General features: G+C 43.8%; 2 protein-coding genes across 3 annotated transcripts in view; one reads left to right on the forward strand and one right to left on the reverse strand.

Moving 5' to 3' along the window:
- LOC133546986 (gastrula zinc finger protein XlCGF8.2DB-like) overlaps positions 1 to 8459 on the reverse strand; it is a 119001-nt gene extending 110542 nt beyond the window's left edge. The window contains exons 1-2 of one of the 2 annotated variants that reach the window (XM_061892835.1): positions 8103 to 8459; positions 1917 to 2183 (exon numbers count right to left, since the gene is read on the reverse strand). In XM_061892835.1, coding sequence (XP_061748819.1) covers positions 1917 to 2183; positions 8103 to 8205 — 370 coding nt within the window. In that variant the 5' untranslated portion in view covers positions 8206 to 8459. The remainder of the gene's footprint in view (positions 1 to 1916; positions 2184 to 8102) is intronic. The other variant, XM_061892834.1, reaches the window with a different exon arrangement.
- Positions 8460 to 18820: 10361 nt separating this feature from the next.
- Positions 18821 to 25568, forward strand: LOC133546982 (zinc finger and SCAN domain-containing protein 2-like). The gene is made up of 2 exons (XM_061892826.1): positions 18821 to 19119; positions 23337 to 25568. Exons 1-2 carry the CDS (start codon positions 18897 to 18899, stop codon positions 24374 to 24376), a joined length of 1263 nt encoding a protein of 420 aa, XP_061748810.1. The 5' UTR covers positions 18821 to 18896; the 3' UTR covers positions 24377 to 25568.
- Positions 25569 to 25938: the final 370 nt, after the last annotated feature.

Consider the following 25938-nt stretch of genomic DNA (forward strand, 5'->3'; position numbering starts at 1 on the left):
TTATTTTCGGGTCTCCCCATGTCTAGCATTAAAAGATTACAGTTGGTACAAAATGCGGCTGCTAGACTTTTGACAAGAACAAGAAAGTTTGATCACATTACGCCTGTACTGTATATACCTTTATATACATATATACATACATATATACCTATACTGGCTCACCTGCACTGGCTTCCTGTGCACTTAAGATGTGACTTTAAGGTTTTACTACTTACGTATAAAATACTACACGGTCTAGCTCCATCTTATCTTGCCGATTGTATTGTACCATATGTCCCGGCAAGAAATCTGCGTTCAAAGGACTCCGGCTTATTAGTGATTCCCAAAGCCCAAAAAAAGTCTGCGGGCTATAGAGCATTTTCCGTTCGGGCTCCAGTACTCTGGAATGCCCTCCCGGTAACAGTTCGCGATGCCACCTCAGTAGAAGCATTTAAGTCTCACCTTAAAACTCATTTGTATACTCTAGCCTTTAAATAGACCTCCTTTTTAGACCAGTTGATCTGCCGTTTCTTTTCTTTTTCTTCTATGTCCCACTCTCCCGTGTGGAGGGGGTCCGGTCCGATCCGGTGGCCATGTACTGCTTGCCTGTGTATCGGCTGGGGACATCTCTGCGCTGCTGGTCCGCCTACGCTTGGGATAGTTTCCTGCTGGCTCCGCTGTGAACGGGACTCTCGCTGCTGTGTCTTGGATCCTCTTTGGACTGGACTCTCGCGACTGTGTTGTAGCCATTGTGGATTGAACTTTCACAGTATCCTGTTAGATCCGCTCGACATCCATTGCTTTCCTCCTCTCTAAGGTTCTCATAGTCATTATTGTCACCGACGTCCCACTGGGTCATTATTGTCACCAATGTCCCACTGGGTGTGAGTTTTCCTTTCCTTGCCCTTATGTGGGCCTACCGAGGATGTCGTAGTGGTTTGTGCAGCCCTTTGAGACACTAGTGATTTAGGGCTATATAAGTAAACATTGATTGATTGATTGAAGACAACTTTGCTAATTAGTACTAATAAACTAGATTGATTGAGACATTGCTGGACAGCAGAGAAGTAACTAAATCCAAACAAACGTTGAAATTATTTTTTTAAGATATCTGGCTTGTATTTTAAGTAGGGATATAAATCGTTAGAAATGTATCAATATGATACCCTAATCGATACCAGTATTTGTCGGTACTTTTTTTGGTACTACATGTCATTTGTGGAAATAAAAAAGTGGAAAAAGGCATTTTAAATAGCATTCCTATTAGCACAAGAGGTTGAACACCTCCAACATGATGTTCTGTAACATCTCAGAGCAGGGAAGTCTTTAATCAGCAGCTGTTTATTTGAAGTCTTAAAGAAGTCAACTATGTGTGCAGTGCAAGGTGAAATGCAGTTATGTCATCTTCTTGTCAATAACACACACATCAAACTTTGGTTGCTTCCTTATTTGTCATTATTCAAAGCTGATTGTAATGTGTAGCAGCGGCAGCTGAACTCAATGTGACAACGTGTCATAGTTACCTCAGTCAGCTGGAATTAAAAATACAAATAGTTGTGCCGTTAGTCCAGAATCTTCACGGTCCTCATGGACGACATAATTAGGAACCAGTATTAATTAAAAAAATGGTACTTGATGTATATCCCTAATCTTCACCACTAAACCTTTGAAATATGCTGACATATGTGCTGCTAAAGGTAAATAAACAGTAGCCATATTGAATGTTTGCCTTCATTTGACCACGTGAGGTAAGGAGGACGGCCTCTAGGTCACATGGTTACACCCCAGCAATTACACTGTTGATGATTGATGAGCATTCATTTTTAAATGGTGGTGTTAAAAAGCAAATATATCTCCATCTTTAGTGATAAATGTGTCCCCCGGATGAACATGTGTCACAAACATTGTATTAGATGATATGTGGATGTTGTGCTTACTTGGACTGTGATGAAGCTGTGAGGACTCAGGTGGTTTGTCTTCATGCTCTTCAGTCTTCACAGAGACAACAGTCAGTGGAAACTTGCTGACATCAGCCTCCTCCTGCCCTACAGGACACTCTCCCCCCTCTTCCTCTTTGAAATAAGAGGGCTGTGGATCCTCCTTGTCCCCTTTAAAATGTGAGGGCTGTGGATACTCTAAAGTGAAACTGTCCCCCTGCAGATGAGGGAGACATTCTTCTTGGTGTCCAATCAGCTGATGGATGTCTACAGGACACAAACAAAACACATTTTAACTCCTACATGCTAAATATTAAATTGTACATGAAATATAGGGCTGTGGCTATTGAAAATGGTATTAATCAAGTGTTCTAATGGAAATGTTTCCGATTAGTTGAGTAACTGAATAAAACAGTGTTGCTTGGTTAAAGACAAATTTAAGCGACTATAAGACATTTCATGTTGTGATCCGGCTTGTGCCTGCTCCTCGGCTGAAGCCGACACCTGCTCCTCGGCTGAAGCCGACACCTGCTCCTCGGCTGAAGCCGACACCTGCTCCTCGGCTGAAGCCGACACCTGCTCCTCGGCTGAAGCCGACACCTGCTCCTCGGCTGAAGCCGACACCTGCTCCCAGTCTGGTTCTCACACCAGCACAAACTCCAAGGCTGGAGCCCACTCCGGTACCAGCACCACGACAGGTACCGGTGCCAGCTCCGTGCCGCCAAGCACCGGTGCCAGCTCCGCGCCGCCAAGCACCGCCGACGACGGGGCTGGAGCCCACACCAGCGCCGACGACGGGGCTGGAGCCCACACCAGCGTCGACGACGGGGCTGGAGCCCACACCAGCGTCGACGACGGGGCTGGAGCCCACACCAGCGTCGACGACGGGGCTGGAGCCCACACCAGCGTCGACGACGGGGCTGGAGCCCACACCAGCGTCGACGACGGGGCTGGAGCCCACACCAGCACCACCGACGACTCCTGCGGCTCCCAGGCCGCCTCCGACGACTCCTGCGGCTCCCAGGCCGCCTCCGACGACTCCTGCGGCTCCCAGGCCGCCTCCGACGACTCCTGCGGCTCCCAGGCCGCCTCCGACGACTCCTGCGGCTCCCAGGCCGCCTCCGACGACTCCTGCGGCTCCCAGGCCGCCTCCGACGACTCCTGCGGCTCCCAGGCCGCCTCCGACGACTCCTGCGGCTGCAGCACCCGCATCATCCTCGCCAGCTGCACTCGGGCCTGCTTTGGCTGCAGTCCCCGCACCCTCGTCTGCTGCTTCCAAGCCTGCTGGGATTTCGGTGCTGAGGCGTCGTCCACCACGTCGACCACGGGCGTTGCCTCTGCGAGGTCATCCTCCTCGCCAGATACTCCCTCCTCCATGTCGGCCACGGATGTGGCCGTGCCCGGGTCGTCCGCCTCGCCGGGCACCTCATCCTGCGAGGCGGCCACTAATGTGGCCTTTTCGAGGTCGCCCGCCAAAACTTTTTCGGCAGCAGCGTTCCACCCGCCGCCGCCACATGATGTGTCCTCGGTGGATTCGGGGACATGCGATCTGGCGACCCTCCACCGTGGACTCCTTCCGCCCTCCCTTCGTTTGTGAACTTTCTGGTTTTGGGAGGGGGTTCTCTTTATTGCAGTTTTTTGGGGGCATCTGGGATCTGCCCCTTAAGGGGGGGGGTAATGTTGTGATCCGGCTTCCGGATCACACATCTCTAGCATGTTTGTCTTTTTTGTATTGTCCTACTATGTTTTGATCATGTTTTGGACTCTACCGATCCCGTTTGTTAGCGCACTTCCTTATTTACATTCATCACCATGACAACTTATTGGCTCCTCCTGCATGGCTCATTCACACACCGGTTTGTAATTATGTTTTCTGTATTTAAGCCCCTCTGCTACCTAGTTCGCTCTCGCCAGTTTGTTTGCACCTGCAACCGTTACGTGAGTGGTCTCTGTTTATTTTTCTGCTTGCTAAATGTAGCTTGCCTCCGCGCGCTTGGCTCGCGCTTTATGGACTTCGAACTCTGTCTTCTGTGTATATTAGCATTTAGTTTTCTGTGCTCAGACACGCCTTTGATTTGCTCTTTTGTACCAGTGTTCTTTTGTAACTTCATATTAAAAGGCTGTTCATACCTTCATTCCTGCCTGCTGTGATCCTGCGCATCGAGAGGCGACACTCCCCGCGCATCCACGATGCCGCGCAAACGTAACAGAAACTGGCGAGCAGAAACGCGTCACCTCGCGCTGGATCCTCCAGGACACCGTTCCCGACAAGCAGCATACCCGACCAAGTACTCCTCCGCTCCAACCCAGGACTCTTCTCTACGGGTTGGTACTTTGTTCACTTCTCCCGTTCCCAGTCACCATGTTGCTATTCCCATTAGCATCCCACCATCTTCCGCCTTCCCTGTCACTCACAGTGACGTCACTCCGTTCACGCCCCCCTATGACGTCACCGTTAACACCTTAGTGGATTCCTCTGCACATTTTTTTGACCTTAGTGACGAGGAGTTTTTTGAAGATGAACTTTCTCCCATTCCACCCAAGGACCTAATTTTATATAAGAAAATTTTCAAGGATAATTGTAGCACATCCAAGCCCAGTCACACCCCCAACAATGACTTTAATAATATAATTAATTATTACCAGGACATTTTCCGCCACTACTATGACTCTAGTCAGTCTTCACCCCCCATACCCGCTTCCCCCCCTCTCAAGTCTCGTTCTCCGCCTGAATCCGTGCCTTTTTCCACCTCATTTAGTGAGGATTTTGAACATTTTAGAGGGGAGGAGCCTGCCCTCCTCCAAACCTCCCACCGCCCGCCCTTACGGTCAGCCTCTGTCCAACTGGGCCCCGTCTGGAATCCGGGTCTTGAGGGGAGGGCCAGTATTACTACTAAGCCTCCTAGACCTCCACCACCGGTGTTCACCCCTGTTAAACCTGTTAAGCCACTACGGCCTCCTAGACCTCCTCCACCGGTGTTCTCCCCGGTCAAGTCACGCCCTCTTAGACCTCCTCCACCTGTGTTCCGTCCGTGCCCTAGTTCTAGTTTTAGTCACAGTCTCTCTCAGAGTTCGAGTCCCAGCCTTCTTCGTAGCCCATGCTCTAGTCCTACTCGTAGACCGACTTGTAGACTGAGTCGTAGTCCAAGTCCTGGTCCGAGTTTCCGTTCTGATTCTAGTTGTAGTCCTAGTCTTTCTCGTAGTCGTCGTAGTCCTAGTTCCACTCGTAGACTGATCCGTAGTCCGAGTCCTGTTTCGAGTCCGGTCCCGAGTCTGGTTTCTTGCCTTTGTAATATTAGTACTGATTCCCCTCGTGGTCTTAGTCCGAACCCTAGTCCTTACCCAAGTTCTTGTCCGAGCCCCAGTGTTACTGTAAGTCCTAGTCTTTGTCCTAGTCCTTGCCCGAGCACCAGTTTGATTGTTAGTCCCAGTCCTTGCCCAAGCCCTAGTTTGACCGTTTGTCCTAGTTCTTGCCCAAGCCCTGGTATGACTGTAAGTCCTGGTCGTTGCCCAAGCCCTTCTCAAAGCACTAGTGTGATTGTAAGTCCTGGTCCTCTCTCAAGTCCTTGCCCGAGTCCTAGTGTTTGTCTTATCACTCATCATAGTCCTAGTCCTGCTCACAGCCAGTCCCCTAGTTCTCCTCGGCAGACCCCTGTGCCTGCTCCTCGGCTGAAGCCGACACCTGCTCCTCGGCTGAAGCCGACACCTGCTCCTCGGCTGAAGCCGACACCTGCTCCTCGGCTGAAGCCGACACCTGCTCCTCGGCTGAAGCCGACACCTGCTCCTCGGCTGAAGCCGACACCTGCTCCTCGGCTGAAGCCGACACCTGCTCCTCGGCTGAAGCCGACACCTGCTCCCAGTCTGGTTCTCACACCAGCACAAACTCCAAGGCTGGAGCCCACTCCGGTACCAGCACCACGACAGGTACCGGTGCCAGCTCCGTGCCGCCAAGCACCGGTGCCAGCTCCGCGCCGCCAAGCACCGCCGACGACGGGGCTGGAGCCCACACCAGCGCCGACGACGGGGCTGGAGCCCACACCAGCGTCGACGACGGGGCTGGAGCCCACACCAGCGTCGACGACGGGGCTGGAGCCCACACCAGCGTCGACGACGGGGCTGGAGCCCACACCAGCGTCGACGACGGGGCTGGAGCCCACACCAGCGTCGACGACGGGGCTGGAGCCCACACCAGCACCACCGACGACTCCTGCGGCTCCCAGGCCGCCTCCGACGACTCCTGCGGCTCCCAGGCCGCCTCCGACGACTCCTGCGGCTCCCAGGCCGCCTCCGACGACTCCTGCGGCTCCCAGGCCGCCTCCGACGACTCCTGCGGCTCCCAGGCCGCCTCCGACGACTCCTGCGGCTGCAGCACCCGCATCATCCTCGCCAGCTGCACTCGGGCCTGCTTTGGCTGCAGTCCCCGCACCCTCGTCTGCTGCTTCCATGCCTGCTGGGATTTCGGTGCTGAGGCGTCGTCCACCACGTCGACCACGGGCGTTGCCTCTGCGAGGTCATCCTCCTCGCCAGATACTCCCTCCTCCATGTCGGCCACGGATGTGGCCGTGCCCGGGTCGTCCGCCTCGCCGGGCACCTCATCCTGCGAGGCGGCCACTAATGTGGCCTTTTCGAGGTCGCCCGCCAAAACTTTTTCGGCAGCAGCGTTCCACCCGCCGCCGCCACATGATGTGTCCTCGGTGGATTCGGGGACATGCGATCTGGCGACCCTCCACCGTGGACTCCTTCCGCCCTCCCTTCGTTTGTGAACTTTCTGGTTTTGGGAGGGGGTTCTCTTTATTGCAGTTTTTTGGGGGCATCTGGGATCTGCCCCTTAAGGGGGGGGGTAATGTTGTGATCCGGCTTCCGGATCACACATCTCTAGCATGTTTGTCTTTTTTGTATTGTCCTACTATGTTTTGATCATGTTTTGGACTCTACCGATCCCGTTTGTTAGCGCACTTCCTTATTTACATTCATCACCATGACAACTTATTGGCTCCTCCTGCATGGCTCATTCACACACCGGTTTGTAATTATGTTTTCTGTATTTAAGCCCCTCTGCTACCTAGTTCGCTCTCGCCAGTTTGTTTGCACCTGCAACCGTTACGTGAGTGGTCTCTGTTTATTTTTCTGCTTGCTAAATGTAGCTTGCCTCCGCGCGCTTGGCTCGCGCTTTATGGACTTCGAACTCTGTCTTCTGTGTATATTAGCATTTAGTTTTCTGTGCTCAGACACGCCTTTGATTTGCTCTTTTGTACCAGTGTTCTTTTGTAACTTCATATTAAAAGGCTGTTCATACCTTCATTCCTGCCTGCTGTGATCCTGCGCATCGAGAGGCGACACTCCCCGCGCATCCACGATGCCGCGCAAACGTAACATTTCACTTAATAATGAACGGCCAATTGGTTTGAGATGGTATGAGATCAAGATGTCATCTTTAGATCAGGCTTTGTTTTTTTGACAATCACAGCCACGTTAAAAAGTTAAAGTACCAATGATTGTCACACACACACTAGGTGTGGGGAGATTATTTCCTGCATTTGGCCCATTACCCTTGATCACACCCTGGGAGGTGAGGGGAGCAGTGAGCAGCAGCGGTGGCCATGCCCGGGAATAACTTTTATGGTGATTAAACCCCAATTACAACCCTTGATGCTGAGTGCAAGGCAGGGAAGTAATGGGTCCCATTTTTATAGTATTTGGTATGACTGGGTTGGGGTTTGAATTCACAACCTACTGATCTCAGGGAGGGTGCACCGACATGAAGGAAATAACAGGTCAGTATGCTTTGACACACATATATAACTTGTCAAACCTGCCAGCTAGCAGGCTAGGTTAACAGTGTCAGTCACCATGGTAACTGACTCTGACTTTGTCTTACCTCTCTTATTTTTGGAGGTAAAACTCTCGAGCTTTACATACTCAGGACTTTGCACTTAACCTGCTCTCTGGAATATTCCCCCGGTGACTGTGTGAGTTTTGTGTAAACATGTTGATACACATTGTTACAAACATCAACCTCTCATAAATATTGTGTGTCTGACAATGTCTCCTTCTTATCAACAATGTAAAACAATCAGTGCATCATCCTCACATGACAATTCATCTTCCTATAGACAATTTATTGAAGAATAGTGTTAATAATAAATATAAAGTTAGTAAAGATGTGAGAGTAAGAAGTAAACAAACCTGTTCTGTGTAACACAACTTGATGTTTTTCATGTTGTCGCTCCTTCTCCTCTTTTGTTGGACAAAGTTCCTCCTCGTACTCTGCTGTGGTTCTTTGGCACATTTTCACACAATCACAACACTTTACACTCACACTTGATCTCTACTTAGTGATGTGTTTTGATCACTTCCGCCTCTCTTTGTTAGCGGCTAACAAGCTAAGCTAACTAGCAGGCTAAGCTAGCTCGAGAAGCATCAAAGTGCGCTCAGACTAATATAACCGGATGCAAACAGTTATTAACGATGTTTACTCTATTTACTAGAGTGTAATAAAGGACATATATGTGTACATGGAGGCATAGATTAAGAACACTGAACTGTGACGACTGCAATAATGTCTTCACCGTCAGACGCCATCTTGCTTTATCCTCGCCGTGTTTGGTTCGCGCGCAGTGTTGTCAGATCTCGCGAGAGAAATAAGTAACCAGCTCTTTTCCAAATCTCGCGAGAGAAATAAGTACAACCAGTTTCCCACAACGGTAAAACTATTTTATTATATACTATTTACTTATTGTGAAAATAAAAGTAAACCTGTCAATTTCAAAATTTCTAAACAAAGACATACAACTTATTTTCGTAAAAATATTCAAATATTTAACAATGTATTGGAATTTAATTTTCCTAGTAGACATAACAGTTTGACAGCATTCTCGAATGGAACATTCTGGAGAACCATCCTGGATTTATTTGGATAGAAATGAATTACAAAGGTAAACTTTTGAATGATTTAACTTCATTTGTGATGATTTATCTCTTATGCTCAGTCCATTTTTTCCCAAATTTAATTTGAGGAAAGTTGTCACCACCTGCTGCCACCTTGTGGTTTGTATTGTCAGTTTTCCTCTTTTAGTGCAGTTGATCTTGTTCTTACATTTCTCCTTCCTCCTAAAGTCCCTGTGTTGCCTTTGTGGGCGGAGTTGTGGGACGTGCACAGCTGCCTCCGATTGACCCTGGTGCTACTTAAGCAGCACCTTGACAGCTGGATGGCACTCGGCGATTCTACTCCACGCCAGTTGATTCCATGCTTTGAGTATTTTGCTACCTTGGCCATTCCCAGTGCCATCCATCTTGGTGTTGTTGTGTATTGTGCACGTCTAGTAACTCCAAACCAAGTTTAGTTCATTTTTGTATACATGTATCTTTTATTTTGTCCACAATGCACATTTTGTCTTCTCTCTTTCGCACCGTCGCTTTTTGTTTCCTCCTGTTTGGATTGTTTTTGTGAGTAGATTTCCGCAGTAAAAAATGTGTTTTACTCAGCGTCCTGCACATCCTTGGGTTCCTCTTTGCAGTGTTGAACAGCACTCTGACAGAAGGAGTTTCTCCAAAACACAACACCCTTTGGCGGACAAGTTTGTGATTAAATGCTATACATAAAAAATGAAAGGGACAAGTGGTAGAAACAATGGATGGATTGACTTTTATTGACTTTTCCCTAACAATCCAAACTTCCCCATGTTTTCTGAAATTGATAATGTTTGAGGGATTCTAAAAAAGGGGGAACAAAATCATAAACACCTTTTTAAAAAAAATTGTCATGTGTAGTTTTAAAAAAAAATAAGAAATGTAGATTATTAAAAACAAAACTATCCTTCATAACCTTCCACATATAATGTTGCCATTTTCTGTAATCTACATATTGCATAAAGTGGACATACATATAAAACAATATTCATATTACAAAGGAGAGTAATACAGATAATTAAAATAATGGATTATTGAGAGCCAACAAATGATTCATAAAGTCACAGATTTTAAAAGTAAATGATATTGTATAAAAGACAACTGCTGAAAATGTATAAAGTAAATAATAATATGTTTCCAGAAGTGGTCCAGAAGATGTTTCAGATGTGAACCAGTAAATATGAACTAAGAGGGATTTATGTGTATTCAAAAGCAAAGGTATGAACACATGTAAAACAAATATGTACATCATTTAAAGGAGTTACTCTACAACATCATTAAAAATCAAACATGATTTCTGAATATCTCTATACACATAAAAAGTATTTGTAACATGTTTTGTCCTGTTTATTCTCATCTTTACAGTCAGTGTGGTGTTCATTTTTAAATAAAAGTACACAAAGTTGTATATTAAAACATGTACTTGACTGAAAAAAGCAATAATCTGAAATATCTAATCTATGAATGTTAGAATCTACGTGCTGATGTTGTTACAAAGTCGAAGTTAAGATTTGACAGTTTATTTCAAATCCTGCAGTTTCATTTGCTGCTGCTGTTCTCACCAGCACACTTGTGTTTCTTACACTGGTACTTAGAAGACAATCTTTCACCACACACACTGCAACTCAACACTTTCTCTCCTGGGTGTCTTTTCATGAGTCTATTCAAAATACGGAATTTGTATACAACTTTTACAACACACTGAACATGTTTAAGGTTTGTCTGCAGTGTGTCTTGTCATGTGTGCTTTGAAATGGTGCATTTGAGTAAAATCTTTACTGCAGATTGAACATGAAAAAGGTTTTTCTCCAGTGTGTATTCTCATGTGTCTTTTCAAATGCATACTTTGTATAAAACTTCTACAACATACTGAACAAGTATAAGGTTTTTCACCAGTGTGTGTACTCATGTGTATTTTCAAGTAGTTCTTCCGAGCAAAATATTTACCGCATATTGAACATGAAAAAGGTTGTTCTCCAGTGTGTATTCTCATGTGTTTTTTGAAATGGTCCCTTCGAGTAAAATCTTTACCGCAGATTGAACATGAAAAAGGTTTTTCTCCAGTGTGTGATCTCATGTGCACATTTAAACGTTCATTTCTTACAAAACTTTTACCACATTCTGAGCAGGAAAACGTTTTTTCTCCTGTGTGTGTTCTCATGTGTACTTTTAAACTTTGATTTTTTCCAAAACTTTTACCACATTCTCAGCAGGAAAAAGGTTTTTCTCCAGTGTGTATTCTCATGTGTATTTTCAAAATGTATCTTTGAGTAAAACCTTTACCACATTCTGAGCAAGAAAAAGGTTTTTCTCCAGTGTGTGTTCTCATGTGTTCTTTCAGACGACTTTGGTATTTAAAAGTTTTGTGAGAGTGAGAAGATGTGAAGTGAGTGTTGTCAGTGTGACATGTCTTATCATCTTTAGAGTCTTCATCATCAGTGTCAGGAGAGTGTGACGTTGTGTCCTCACTATCTGATAGTGGAGCTAAGAGCTTGTCTGCTTGTGATCCTCCACAGTGGTCTCCATCAGCTTCTGTTGTCATGTGTTGTGTTGAGCTGCTGCTTGGAGGCTCCCCCCCTCCCCTCTCCTCACTTTCACCTTTCACCTCATCATCTTCACTCTTCACAGGGACACCAGTCACTGGCATCTTGGTGACATCAACCTCCTCCAGTCCTTCAAGATGCTCTCCCTGCTGACTGATGCTGTGTTCCTCCTCTTCCTCTTTAATGTGAGGGGTCAGTGGGTCCTCCTCTTCCGCCTTAATGTGAGGGCTCAGTGGATCCACCGCTTCCTTTTTAAAATGTGGTGTCAGTGGTTCCTCCATCTCCTCTTTAAAAAAGGGTAGCCATTGGTGTTCCTCTTCATTTTTAAAATGGGGGATCAGTGGGTATTCCTCTTCCGCCTTAATGTGAGGGCTCTGTGGATCCACTGCTTCCTTTTTAAAATGGGGTGTCAGTGGGTCCTCCTCTTCCTCTTTAAAATGGGGGATTAGTGGGTGTTCCTCTTCATTTTTAAAATGGGGGATCAGTGGGTATTCCTCTTCCTTCTTAATGAGGTTGTGCTGTGGCTCCTCCGTCTGCATCCTGAAGCTCCACTTCTGTTGCAAGACAAACACAAGTTTGAGAAACATCCATCTGTGCTCAGTCACATAATGCATTAAGTACTTTGACATGCACTTAGGAAAAACAAGTTATTGTATCAACTGTCTTGAAATCTCAGTGATGCACAAACACGTTACTCTTTACATTTTTCACAGGAAAATTAAAACCAACTAGAACAACAGGACTTTTTACTATGGATAAACGATTTGGTTTAAAATTGATTTTACGATATATTATTTCATATTGAATTACTAACAGAACCATTTTAAAACAGGCTACAGAGTCTCCTAATTTAGTTGTTGAAATATGCAGTAAAATATTACATCATTTCCAGTATTATTTTATCAAATAAAGTAACCAGATATTAACAGTAAATAAACAAGTACATTAAAAATATTTTTTTCAACAAAATAATACAATTATAAATTATACAATTTGTTACTGCATATGTCAGCTGCCAAATTAGGAGCTTTTGTAACCCACTTTAAAATTATTCTAGTATCAATTATACACCAAATTATATATCGTGACATATATTGTTATTAGGATATAGATTTGAGGTCATATCGCCCATACCAAACATTAGTTCGTCGAATCATTTTTTTTGGCCCACCAAATATATTTAATTTTAATATTCTTCAGATGTGTGTGTATGTTTAAAATGTGGGACTACTGTTCTACATCACGTGGAAGTGTCATGTCATGGGGATGGTGTGTTTTCAACTAAGGGTGTGACGATACGGTCAGCTCACCAAAGGATACTCGATATTGGCTTTAGGAGAACAAGACAATATTTTGGTGGTTAACATGATTCTTACACATGTGTGTACTTCATGTGTATATGAATGTACTTTCTCTTGTGTGCTTAGTTTTACTGTAACTTCATAGTGGATAATATCTATAAACAACCTCAATTGTTTTACATCTTTAATTTGAACGACTGTTTACTTATCTGACAAATTCAAAGGAAACTGCACTTTTTTAAAATGTTGCCTATCATTCACAATCCTTATGTAAGACATATGTTTTAAACTTTTATAAATTTAATTATTAAATAAACGTGAGCAAAAATCAGCTAACATTGGAGTCAATGGGAGCTCCTCTATTAGACCCACAAAGTCCTCCAAAAAAACTGCCAACAATACACCATTTACATTTTGTGACCTGAATATTAACCAAGTATTAGTGATATTGTTATTATAAGCGCTAACACTAAGGACCTACTTTTAGCGGCGCATTGATCACAGAAGTAACTAGCTTATGCTGCTATATTGACATACTGAGCTGCTTCCTCACCTCTAAGATGGTGAAAGCTAATTCTAGAATATAAATCATGCTTCTCACTTATGTAGTAGAAGGTTGTGGACATAAACCGAGAACTTGGTCAACACTGACATCCAACTTAGACCTGGAGATGGCTAGAAAGATTAAGTAATGTGCTCTTTTGCACCCACCCTTTTTAACCGTTTGCGATGATTAATTCTTCATCTAAACGGGAAGATATGAACATCCCATCAGTCGGCATCCCAGTGAAAGCAGACATTGTATGTGTGGAGAGACACAGCCGACGGGTCGACAATGGGCGGAAAGCAGCAGCGCGGGCCCACCTGGAGGCCAGGAGGCGGGGCATGCGGCGGCGAGGAGAGGCATGACACACGCGAAGCGACACTGCAGCGGCAATCTGAGCCAGGTGCGTATATTACACACCTGCTTACAATCTGTCTATCTGCTGCTAGAGTACAAAAAGGGACGAGGGAGGAACGAGCGGGAGAGCAGCACGGAGGAGGAAACAACGGCCAGCAGATGAAGAGCGCAACGACCCACACCGAGAGAGCGATGACGCACCCCCGCAGTGGACGCAAACCCCGGACGCTGTTTAATATAGATTAGAATAGGCCGTGCAACTAATCATATGTCCTGAGTTCCAGTTGAAAGTGGGTGCAAGTTCATGCCCACGCACACACACTCTTATCGCCCACATTCTTCACACTGTTTACGTGGCTTCTTGGCCGAGGTCTGAAGGACAACACCAGATATGAAGTCAGAGTCCAGGGAGAAAAAAAGCACCAGTCAATATCGCACAGAAGGAACCTTCCTGGTGTTACCTGACGGCACGACCACCGAGCTGCGACACCACTACAAAGGCTCCTCCGTGCTCGTGCTCGTACCACCTGGCTTGGTAGCCTCGTACCCGCCTACCAAGCCAAAGACTTAGGTCCAATGATGAAATAGGGCGTAACTGCCGCTGATTGGACCGACACGCAAATACCACATTTTCAAAATTCCCCGTTGTCAATTAAAAACATAGTTATGGGCTGCACTTTGGACACACCTGCTGTAAGCTACAAGGAGCTAGCAGCTACACAACAGCTAAGCTAAAACAGCACTTTTAAGCATATCAAATAATTATAGTTGCTTAATACGTACACAAAGTCTCCAAAACAAAAGTCTGATAGCAAGTATCCAGTAACAAACATGTCCGCATCATTCAACATTGTGAGCCATGAGCTTGACTTCATGAATTATTGTGGCCACCAGGTGTTGGGAAAGATCAAATAAAACAATTGCAAAAGCATCCGTCACAAGGTTAGTGTTTTTTATATATTTGTGTCAATATGTAGAAGCATCCTCAGCCTTCCCGGGAAGGTCTATTCAGGTGTACTGGAGAGGAGCCTAAGTCTGACAGTCGAACCTCAGATTTAGGAGGAACAGTGTGGTTTTCATCCTGGTCGTGGAACTGTGGACCAGGTCTATACTCTGGGCAGGGTTCTTGAGGGTGCATGGGAGTTTGCCCAACCAGTCTACATGTGCTTTGTGGACTTGGAGAAGGCATTCAACCGTGTCCCTCGGCAAGTCCTGTGGGGAGTGCTCAGGGAGTATGGGGTATTGGACTGTCTGATTGTGGCGGTCCGCTCCCTGTATGATCAGTGTCAGAGCTTGGTCCGCATTGCTGGCAGTAAGTCGAACACTTTTCCAGTGAGGGTTGGACTCCGCCAAAGCGCCGATTCTGTTCATAACTTTTATGGACAGAATTTCTAGGCGCAGTCAAGGCGTTGAGGGGATCCGGTTTGGTGGCTGCAGGATTAGGTCTCTTCATCTGGCCAGGAACTTTAGCTCTAACTGGATCGGTTTGCAACAGAGTGTGAAGCGACTGGGATGAGAATCAGCACCTCCAAATCCGAGTTCAAGGTTCTCGTACAGAAAAGGGTGGGGTGTCATCTCCGGGTTGGGGAGGAGACCCTGCCCCAAGTGGAGGAGTTCAAGTACCTCAGAGTCTTGTTCACAAGCGAGGGAAGAGTGGATCGTGAGATCGACAGGCGGATCGGTGCGGCGTCTTCAGTAATGTGGACGCTGTATCGATCCGTTGTGGTGAAGAAGGAGCTGAGCCGGAAGGCAAAGCTCTCAATTTACCGGTCGATCTACGTTCCCATCCTCACCTATGGTCATGAGCTTTGGGTCATGACCGAAAGGATAAGATCACTAGTACAAGTGGCCGAAGCGGTCTGTTTATTTCAAGTGTTAGTTTTCCCTTATTAGCTCTTGTGTTATTTATTTGACCCTATATTTGTTCCCACTACCGCACCTTTAGTTGGAGTCTTTGATCTTGTTATACGCAAATATAATGACAATCAAGTCTATTCTATTTTAAATGAGTTTCCTCCGCCGGGTGGCGGGGCTCTCCCTTAGAGATAGGCTGAGAAGCTCTGTCATCCGGGAGGAACTCAAAGTAAAGCCGCTGCTCCTCCACATCGAGAACAGCCAGATAAGGTGGTTCAGGCATCTGGTCAGGATGCCACCCGAACGCCTCCCTAGGGAGGTGTTTAGCGCACGTCCGACCGGTAGGAGGCAACGGGGAAGACCCAGGAAACGTTGAATAGACTATGTCTCCTGGCTGGCCTGGAAACGCCTTGGGATCCCCCGGGAAGAGCTGGATGAAGTGGCTGGGGAGAGGAAAGTCTGGGGTTCCCTGCTTAGGCTGCTGCCCCCGCGACCCGACCTCAGATAAGCAGAAGAAGATGGATGGAAGGCTGGATGTGTAACACAACTTGATGTTTCTTGAAAACAGCGTCCAGTAGTTGATGTTGTCGCTCCTTCTCCTCTTTTGTTGGACAAAATTCCTCCTTGTCCTCTGCTATCGTTTTTTTGTTTTTTTTCTAACATCACAAACATTTCTTCAATGGCAGCAGTTAGTCGCTGATTCAGCAACACTCACATCATTTGTAATGTAGACATGTTCACACAATAAAAACACTTTACACTTACATTGGATCTCTGCTTTGATGTGTCGATCACTTCCGCCTCTCTTTGTTAGCAGCTAACAAGCTAAGCTAACCAGCAGGCTAGGCTAGCACGTCAAAGTGCACTCAGACTAATGTATCCGCATACAAACGATTAATAAGGACGTTTACTCTGTTAAACGACACACATGTGCACATGTACGTTGTAATTAAGACCTAGAAACCATAATAACCAAAACAACGTAATCTCCGCCAGACGCCATCTTGTTCTGGTCTTCCTCCTGTGTGACGTCATCGAAGTGTTCTCAACCGCGTAAAAAGGTTGGCCAAACACGTGTTTTACTGGGACAATAGTGAGTGGTGCACACTTCCTTCAAACACGTGTTTCACTGGGACAATAGTGAGTGGTGCACACTTCCTTCAAACACGTGTTTCACTGGGACAATAGTGAGTGGTGCACACTTCCTTCAAACACGTGTTTCACTGGGACAATAGTGAGTGGTGCACACTTCCTTCAAACACGTGTTTCACTGGGACAATAGTGAGTGGTGCACACTTCCTTCAAACACGTGTTTCACTGGGACAATAGTGAGTGGTGCACACTTCCTTCAAACACGTGTTTCACTGGGACAATAGTGAGTGGTGCACACTTCCTTCCAACACGTGTTTCACTGGGACAATAGTGAGTGGTGCACACTTCCTTCAAACACGTGTTTCACTGGGACAATAGTGAGTGGTGCACACTTCCTTCAAACACGTGTTTCACTGGGACAATAGTGAGTGGTGCACACTTCCTTCAAACACGTGTTTCACTGGGACAATAGTGAGTGGTGCACACTTCCTTCAAACACGTGTTTCACTGGGACAATAGTGAGTGGTGCACACTTCCTTCAAACACGTGTTTCACTGGGACAATAGTGAGTGGTGCACACTTCCTTCAAACACGTGTTTCACTGGGACAATAGTGAGTGGTGCACACTTCCTTCGCCCGGCCACAGAAGACAAAAAAGAGTTGCTGGTGTAACAATAGGAAGAATATATTCCACTCCTCTCTTGTACATGCGGCTTATGAGGTAATATACATGATATATTTTCATATTATTTATCTTATTTACCTCATATGTTGTTCGAAGCTAACGTGCTAGCGTTAGCCCGCTAGCAGGCCTTTGTAGCAAATGCGAGCGTCTTTTCTGAGGAGTGTATTTTATATGTTCTCTATGAGAATTATATTGACTTATTTAATACTTTAACTGTTTTTTGTTGTATATTACAGTCACGCTTAACATCATTAAATATTTGTTACTAGAAAGAAACGAACGTCTCGAAATTTAAGTCTGGAATAAGTCACATGGTATAATAATAATAATAATAATACATTTTATTTGGTATAGCGCTTTTCAGTGTACTCAAAGATGCTTTACAGGATAAAAAAAAATATTATTGTTATTGTAATGACAGTGTAATATAATGTATTATTGCAGTGGTCTGCTTTATGTTGGTGTCAACTTTATTAGCAATAAATACAAATGATGTTTGCACGCACTTCTATTACCTTGATAACATCCATCCATCCATTTTTCTACCGCTTGTCCCTATTTGGTGTTGCGGGGGGGTGTTGGAGCCTATCTCAGCTGCATTGGGTGGACATATCATGGAAATTAAATCAACTGATGTTTGTTATTATGAATACACTATTTGCACAATTGTAAGCGAGTAATGCTTATTCAGTCGGACTAAAATAAATATTTAATTAAATAAATGTTAAATATTAAAAATAGCTTTAATATACTGCACACAAAATGAATTTGCATCAATATTTTGTATGTAGTCGAAACATGAGGTACCCAAATATTCTAAATATTTGTTTACATTTATGAATTTGTATATATATATATATATATGTATATATTTATATATACATATATGTATATATATATATATATATATATATATATATATATATATATATGTGTGTGTATATATATATATATATACTCGCTGGCACTTGTTCCACGTGCTTCACTGCACTTCTGTTTGTTTTCTGTTGGGTTAAAAATGTTGCTTTCGCAGAAGAAAGTTAAAGTAGCAATGATTGTCACACACACACTAGGTGTGGTGAAATGTGTCCTCTGCATTTGACCCATCCCCTTGATCACCCCCTGAGAGGTGAGGGGAGCAGTGGGCAGCAGCGGTGCTGCGCCCGGGAATCATTTATGGTGATTTAACCCCCAATTCCAACCCTTGATGCTGAGTGCCAAGCAGGGAGGTAATGGAGAACAAGGAGAGGATATTGCGCGTAAAAGTAAAGCCAACCGACCACAGCTCTGTAGACCTGGTCACCGTTGACGTGAGGTGGGACTATTTTGGAGGTGCACGTCAAGGTTGGCTGGTAGGTTGGTAGTGGGAGGAGCCAGTTGGCGTCACTTGATGCTGCAGCACAATGAAACTTTTATACGTGCAGACTGACTTCATGCAGTCATGACGGTATTAAAATCCCAGCAGGAGGTTTTCTATAAGTTGTTACTTTTTAATCAATAATTAATGTAAATGCAGAAAACAGGATCAATGACACAATTCATAATAATCAATAACTGATGATTATTCCATGTGTAGAAGAACATCACCACAAAGTGGTGTCAGTCCACTTGGAAAATATTATATTTGATGGTCTAAAAAACATTTGACACGTCTGAGCTGAAGTTTGTTTGTGTTGTCTTGTGGACGTCCAACAGATGAACGCTCGTCAAGAAGAACGTCCCCTTCAGCAGCAGGAGGATCCACAGCCCCCCCACATTAAAGAGGAAGAGGAGGAAGTGTGGATCAGTCAGGAGGGAGAGTGTCCTGTAGGGCAGGAGGAGGCTGATGTCAGCAAGTTTCCACTGACTGTTGTCTCTGTGAAGACTGAAGAGCATGAAGACAAACCACCTGAGTCCTCACAGCTTCATCACAGTCCAAGTAAGCACAACATCCACATATCATCTAATACAATGTTTGTGACACATGTTCATCCGGGGGACACATTTATCACTAAAGATGGAGATATATTTGCTTTTTAACACCACCATTTAAAAATGAATGCTCATCAATCATCAACAGTGTAATTGCTGGGGTGTAACCATGTGACCTAGAGGCCGTCCTCCTTACCTCACCTGGTCAAATGAAGGCAAACGTTCAATATGGCTTCTGTTTATTTACCTTAGCAGCACATATGTCAGCATATTTCAAGGGTTTAGTGGTGAAGATAAGAGCTGTACACCAAGTACCATTTTTTTTTTAGTACTGGTTCCTAAAGGCCTACTGAAAGCCACTACTAGCCACCACACAGTCTGATAGTTTATATATCAATGATGAAATATTAACATTGCAACACATGCCAATACGGCCTTTTTAGTTTACTAAATTGCAATTTTAAATTTCCCGGGAGTTTCGTCTTAAAAACGTTGTGTAATGATGACGTGTACGCAAGACGTCACGGGTTTATAGGAAGTATGAGCGCTGCACACACACACAGCTAAAAGTCGTCTGCTTTAACCGCATAATTACACAGTATTTTGGACATCTGTGTTGCTGAATCTTTTGCAATTTGTTCAATTAATATTTCAGAAGTCAAAGTACAAAGATGGAGTTGGGAAGCTTTAGCCTTTAGCCACACAAACACATGGTGATTCCTTGTTTAAAATTCCCGGAGATCAAACTTTCCTATGGATCAGAGCGCGGTCAAGCGAACATGAATCACGACAGAATGTCAACCAGCAGGTTTCGGTGACAAAATTGTGGTTAAAACGTCGCTTCTTACCGGAGAAAAGCTGAACTTGTGCCGTCCATAAAGCTGCCGTCAACTCCTCTGAGACATTGGCGTCAAGACACCCGTGGAGACACACCTCCGACTATCAGGTACTATTAAACTCACTAAAACACAAGCATCACAATAGAAAGATAAGGGATTTCCCAGAATTATCTTAGTAAATATGTCTAAAAACATCAAAATCCGTCCCAATGCAATCGCGTTTTTTTTTTTTTTCTAGTCCGTCACTATCAATATCTACAAACACAAATCTTTCATCCGCGCTCAAATTAATGGGGAAATTGTCGTTTTCTCGGTCCGAATAGCTGTTTTTGTTGGAGGCTCCCATTAGAAACAATGTGAATATGTGAGGAGCCCCCACACAGGTGATGTCATCGTCTGCGACTTCCTGTAAAGGCAGGGCTTTTCTCTTAGCGACCAAAAGTTGCGAACTTTATCATGGATGTTCTCTACTAAATCTTTTCAGCAAAAATATGGCAATATCGTGAATGATCAAGTATGACACATAGAATGGACCTGCTATTCCCGTTTAAATAAAATCTCATTTCTGTAGGCCTTTAAATCTAATCGTTTGAATTTAGAGGACAACTGCACTTTTTGGGGGAATTTTTTCTATCCTTCACAATCATTATGAAATACATGACTATTGATATATATATTTTTAAATCCCATTGTAACTCATAAATGTAAATAAAAGTCCACTTGCAATGGAGCCAATGAGAGGTCCTCTATAACCATCCAAAAAGCACCAACAATACTCCATTTGCATTTTGTGGCTTGAATACCAACTGATATTGTTATTATAAGTGGCCTCTCACCTGGGTAGTAGAAGGATGAGGACGTACTCTGACAAGTTGATTCCCTTTGACAGCCAATTTAGGCCCGAAAAGAGGCTTGGCTTCACTCCCCATACCGTGCGACGATTATGAGTCTGTCCTCATCCAAACGAGAATATAACAAGAGTCTATCAGTCTGCGTCATAGTGACAGCAGACATTGTACAGTAAGTGGTATTTTAGAAAGTAGGTTGGCTCTCAGTAAGTATGCAGTGTGTAATATTCAGTGATGTTGAAAAAAAAGCACATGTAGTGATGCTTTTTTGAAAGTGATGCGCTAATAAGCATAAATACGTAAATAATCCATCTTTTTAAAAAAGTACCTGTTACTAAATGACATATATACCTACTGCATGTACATAAAACCTTAATGGAGGTGTTTGGATACTTTTTAAGTTATTTTTAGGCAGAATAGTGCGACTCTAGTAGCCTCTATTGTAAACAGATTTTGATCGCATTTATTACTATTTAGAATGCATAAAAAATAAAAATATGTTTTTGATAGGCAGAATAAATTACAAAAGTGTGGTTTCCTTTTAAATGAAGTGAAGTATATTTATTTAGCGCGTTTCTCTTGTGACTCAGAGGGCTTTACATAGTGAAACCCATGATCTAAGTTACATTTAAACCAGTGTGGGAGCAGGTGGGTAAAGTACCTTGCTCAAGGACACAACGGCAGTGACTAGGATCGAACCTGAAACCGTCGAATTGCCTTTGAATGTATTAAATTCTATCAAAATCTCGGAAAAATCATAAATACATCCTAGAAATGTCTCAATAACTCCATTAAATCTTTTTTATTTAGGAACTTTCTAATGTAACGTGTTTCTATCTACACTTCTGTTAAAATGTATCCATCCATCCATTTTGTACCGCTTATTCCCTTTCGGGGTCGCGGGGGGCGCTGGCGCCTATCTCAGCTACAATCGGGCGGAAGGCGGAGTACACCCTGGACAAGTCGCCACCTCATCACAGGGCCAACACAGATAAACAGACAACATTCACACTCACATTCACACACTAGGGCCAATTTAGTGTTGCCAATCAACCTATCCCCAGGTGCATGTCTTTGGAAGTGGGAGGAAGCCGGAGTACCCGGAGGGAACCCACGCATTCACGGGGAGAACATGCAAACTCCACACAGAAAGATCCCGAGCCTGGATTTGAACCCAGGACTGCAGGACCTTTGTATTGTGAGGCAGACGCACTAACCGCTCTTCCACCGTGAAGCCTGTTAAAATGTAATAACCACTTAGTCTTCTCTTTTGTTCAAATGTAATAATCACTTGTTTTATTGTTTGATACTTTAGTTTTGGCTGATACTACAAATGTTGGTATCGATCCAGTACCAAATAGTTTCAGAAGCAGTATGGGTCATATCAATGCGGATACTGGTATTTAAAGTCATCAGGATAATTGAATGATTACATTTTTGTTGGCAATCATAATCAGACAAAAACACAGGATGGTGGTGTTAGAATATCAATTGAATATTTAAATATGGCTCTGAATTAAATCATTAGGTTTATGCCCTTAAAGTCTTCCTTTTTACTGAGTTTGTAAACAATAACAAACTCAACAAAATATATATAATACATAATATCGATCAAACTGCTATAATTACCTTATATTGATATTATGCTTGGTATTGTTATCGTCAATTTTTGTATGGATCAGTCCACAATTGTTTAAATTTAAGAGCTTTAGCAGGGTTTCTTTGTGACATTAAAAAGCATTAAAAATCATTGAATGGACTTTGCCTAAATAAAGGCCTTAAATGGTGTTAAAAAGAATTAAATACAATGTCCAGAGGCATTAAAATATTCACACAATCGAAGGCCAAGATCGATATAAATGAAAATAAACCTAATAACTTAATTATTGCCGTCATCAATATATTGCTATATCCAAGTGTGTCCTTCTTGGTCTGTGGATTTTAAACTGGACTAAGAGGTCTCACTTTGTTTATCCCACAGTAGACTTACATGAACAAAGTGGGCCTCTTGTCAGTCATTCACAATCTTTGTTTCGACTACTTGCAATTCTCCTCCACATGATTTCCTGTGTGCAGTAGTGTTAGCGACACTCACTTTCATGTTGGAGATGGAAATAGTCATTTTAATACAACGCTGTAGTACAGACCTCCGTATAGCTGCCCAGGATATGCCTGTTTTATGATTCTTTAATTTTGGGCCTTTTAGAATCAGAATGTTTTCATCCATTTGTGTCAAGAAGGTGAAATTAGGTCTGACAACCTTTTGACGAGTTGACTTCATGTCCATTAGGACTTTTCAAAGTGTAAAATACCATCCGCCTTAAACAGAATATTCTACTTTGAAAGTAAACTAGATAATTTATTTAGTGTTTATGCATGACTTCCTGTCCCACACGAGCAGATTTTAGCTCGATTGAACCGCCTTGTTGTGTCGACCACTAAATATAAATTAAGTACATGTAAACTTACTGAATGCCTCATGTGACTGAGCAAATCTGGACATTTCTAAAGCATGTTTGTCATTGTGTGTCCTGCAGACGTCTGTGGAGAACAACGTCTGCCTGAAAAAAAGGAGTATAGCTTCAGGATGGTGAAGGAGGATCCTTCACAGACCCTTCCCTGTAAAAAGGAAGAGGAAGACTCACTGATGCCCCACATTAAAGAGGAAGAGGAGGAACACAGCATCAGTCAGGTGGGAGAGCATATTGAAGGACTGGTGGAGTTCCCAGTGACTGGTGTCCCTGTGAAGAGTGAAGATGATGAGGTGAAAGGTGAAAGTGAGGAGAGGGGAGGGGGGGAGCCTCCAAGCAGCAGCTCAACACAACACATGACAACAGAAGCTGATGGAGACCACTGTGGAGGATCACAAGCAGACAAGCTCTTAGCTCCACTATCAGATAGTGAGGACACAACGTCACACTCTCCTGACACTGATGATGAAGACTCTAAAGATGATAAGACATGTCACACTGACAACACTCACTTCACATCTTCTCACTCTCACAAAACTTTTAAATACCATAGTCATCTGAAAGTACACATGAGAACACACACTGGAGAAAAACCTTTTATCTGTTCAGTCTGTGGTAAACGTTTTGTTCGAAGTCATAATGTGAAAGCGCACATGAGAACACACACTGGCGAAAAAACGTTTCCTTGTTCAATCTGTGGTAAAGGTTTTACACAAAGTCAATATTTGAAAGTACACATGAGAACACACACTGGAGAAAAACATTTTTCCTCTTTAACCTGTGGCAAAGGTTTTACACAAAGTCAATATTTGAAAGTACACATCAGAACACACACTGGCAAAAAACCTTTTTCCTGTTCAATCTGTAGTAAAGGTTTTGTACTAAGTAACAGTTTCAAAGTACACATGAGAACACACACTGGTGAAAAATCGCATTCTTGTTCAATCTGCAACAAAAGCTTTTGTGACCGATCAAACCTTTTAGCACACATGAGAAGACACCCAGGAGAGAAAGTGTTGAGTTGCAGTGTGTGTGGTGAAAGATTGTCTTCTAAGTACCAGTGTAAGAAACACAAGTGTGCTGGTGAGAACAGCAGCAGCAAATGAAACTGCAGGATTTGAAATAAACTGTCCAGACTTTCATTTTGACTTTCTAACAGGATAGGATAGGATAGGATAAGATAGGAAAGGATATGTCTTTATTGTCATTGCACAAGTACAACTAAACTTTGTTTTCAGCACAAACCTGCTCAAAATTAGACAAACAAACAGTGTACAGGGTTACAGAACAAGAACGTTGATGGGTCGCCATTAGGCGCCCCTTAAAAGATGGGAAAAAGGTAAACGCTGGGGAAGGATGAGTAAAAAAATACAATTTAGACTGGGCTCCTAAGGGGGCCCAGTCTGGAGTGGAAAAAAACCTCCATAGCAAAGCACATATGCATATCACAACAAACATTTCGAGATATCTAGCAACAGAGAGAAGGTAGTTCAAGGTCATGGTGGTAGGCCGCAGCTCTCAGGCGCTGACCATCCATTCATCACCGTTGCGTCGATGGCGTTGGGTTGGGGGGTGTGGGGGGTATGTGTGGCGTATATTTTTTTGTGGATGTATGTGTGTGTGTGTGTGTGTGTGTGTGTGTAAGCCCGCAGTGTGTCTTTGTTCCGCGGCCTTGATGATTTGTACTGTCTTGTCCAAAGTCCAAAACAACAGGTGTGTGTCCATGAGGGACAAAAAGGGAGTTTGTTGTGTGTTCGCTGCGCTGTCCTTTGGGAGAGTTTCGAAGCCAGGGAAACAATCCAAGTTAGAATGATTTGTATGCGAGTGAAAATAAAATTTGATTTTCACTCTAAATTGTCTATGACTGGTCCTCAAAATCTGCGGGGTAGACAGTCCGATGTAATCCACAGTTCTTCCCGCATCCTCCAATCATTTGTGGCAGCTTTGGGGTACTTTGAAGACTGCCAGCAACTTCCAATTTGTCGACAAACCAGAGCAACGCTTACTCCAATTAGCAGATGTCCTGTTGTCATAATTCCGAATAGGTGGATATCTTCACGTCCTCGACAGAAAAGGGTCGCCAGGCACGCGGCCCTCCTTCTTCTCCCAAGAGTCAGTCGTGTGTCCAGCAACAACCGCTTCGTCACGACAGCAGGTTCCCCCAAACCCAAGATCTTGTCAATTTTGTTGAGGCCAGTTAAATAGTTCCAATGTTTAGATTTGGAGAGCAGTGCAAAAAGAGGCAACAAGAAAGTTAAGACAAAACAAAGAAGCAAGCAGGAGAGATAAGGGAGAGGAAAGGGGAGCGTCCACCCTCCATGAGTGCCAGAGAGAGAAATAACAAAAGCACATAAAACGTGTGACATTTATGTGCTTTTGTCAGGCAAGTACATGCATTAATATGCAACATTGTGTACAATTTGATTGAAAAGGTGAGAGTGAACAGTACAGGACATTTTTTTAAATAAACATTGTATGTGTATATATATTCATCATACAATATTAGACTTATTCATAATAGTGTTTTTTATAGGTGTTTGAAATATTGAAGTATTACATACTTTTATTTCTAATTATTAATCATCCCATAGATTATCACCTTTATATGATATACATATGTACTGGTTCACATCTGAAACATCTTCTGGACCACTTCAGGAAGCATATT

This window comes from Nerophis ophidion, unplaced genomic scaffold (assembly GCF_033978795.1).
Source record: "Nerophis ophidion isolate RoL-2023_Sa unplaced genomic scaffold, RoL_Noph_v1.0 HiC_scaffold_56, whole genome shotgun sequence".
NCBI lineage: Eukaryota > Metazoa > Chordata > Actinopteri > Syngnathiformes > Syngnathidae > Nerophis > Nerophis ophidion.

Coding starts and splice junctions, on each gene's coding strand:
- LOC133546982 (XM_061892826.1), top strand. CDS start 18,897: ATGAACGCTCGTCAAGAAGAACGTCCCCTTCAGCAGCAGGAGGATCCA. Junction 19,120..23,336: donor ACAGCTTCATCACAGTCCAA/GTAAGCACAACA, acceptor TGTGTCCTGCAG/ACGTCTGTGGAGAACAACGT.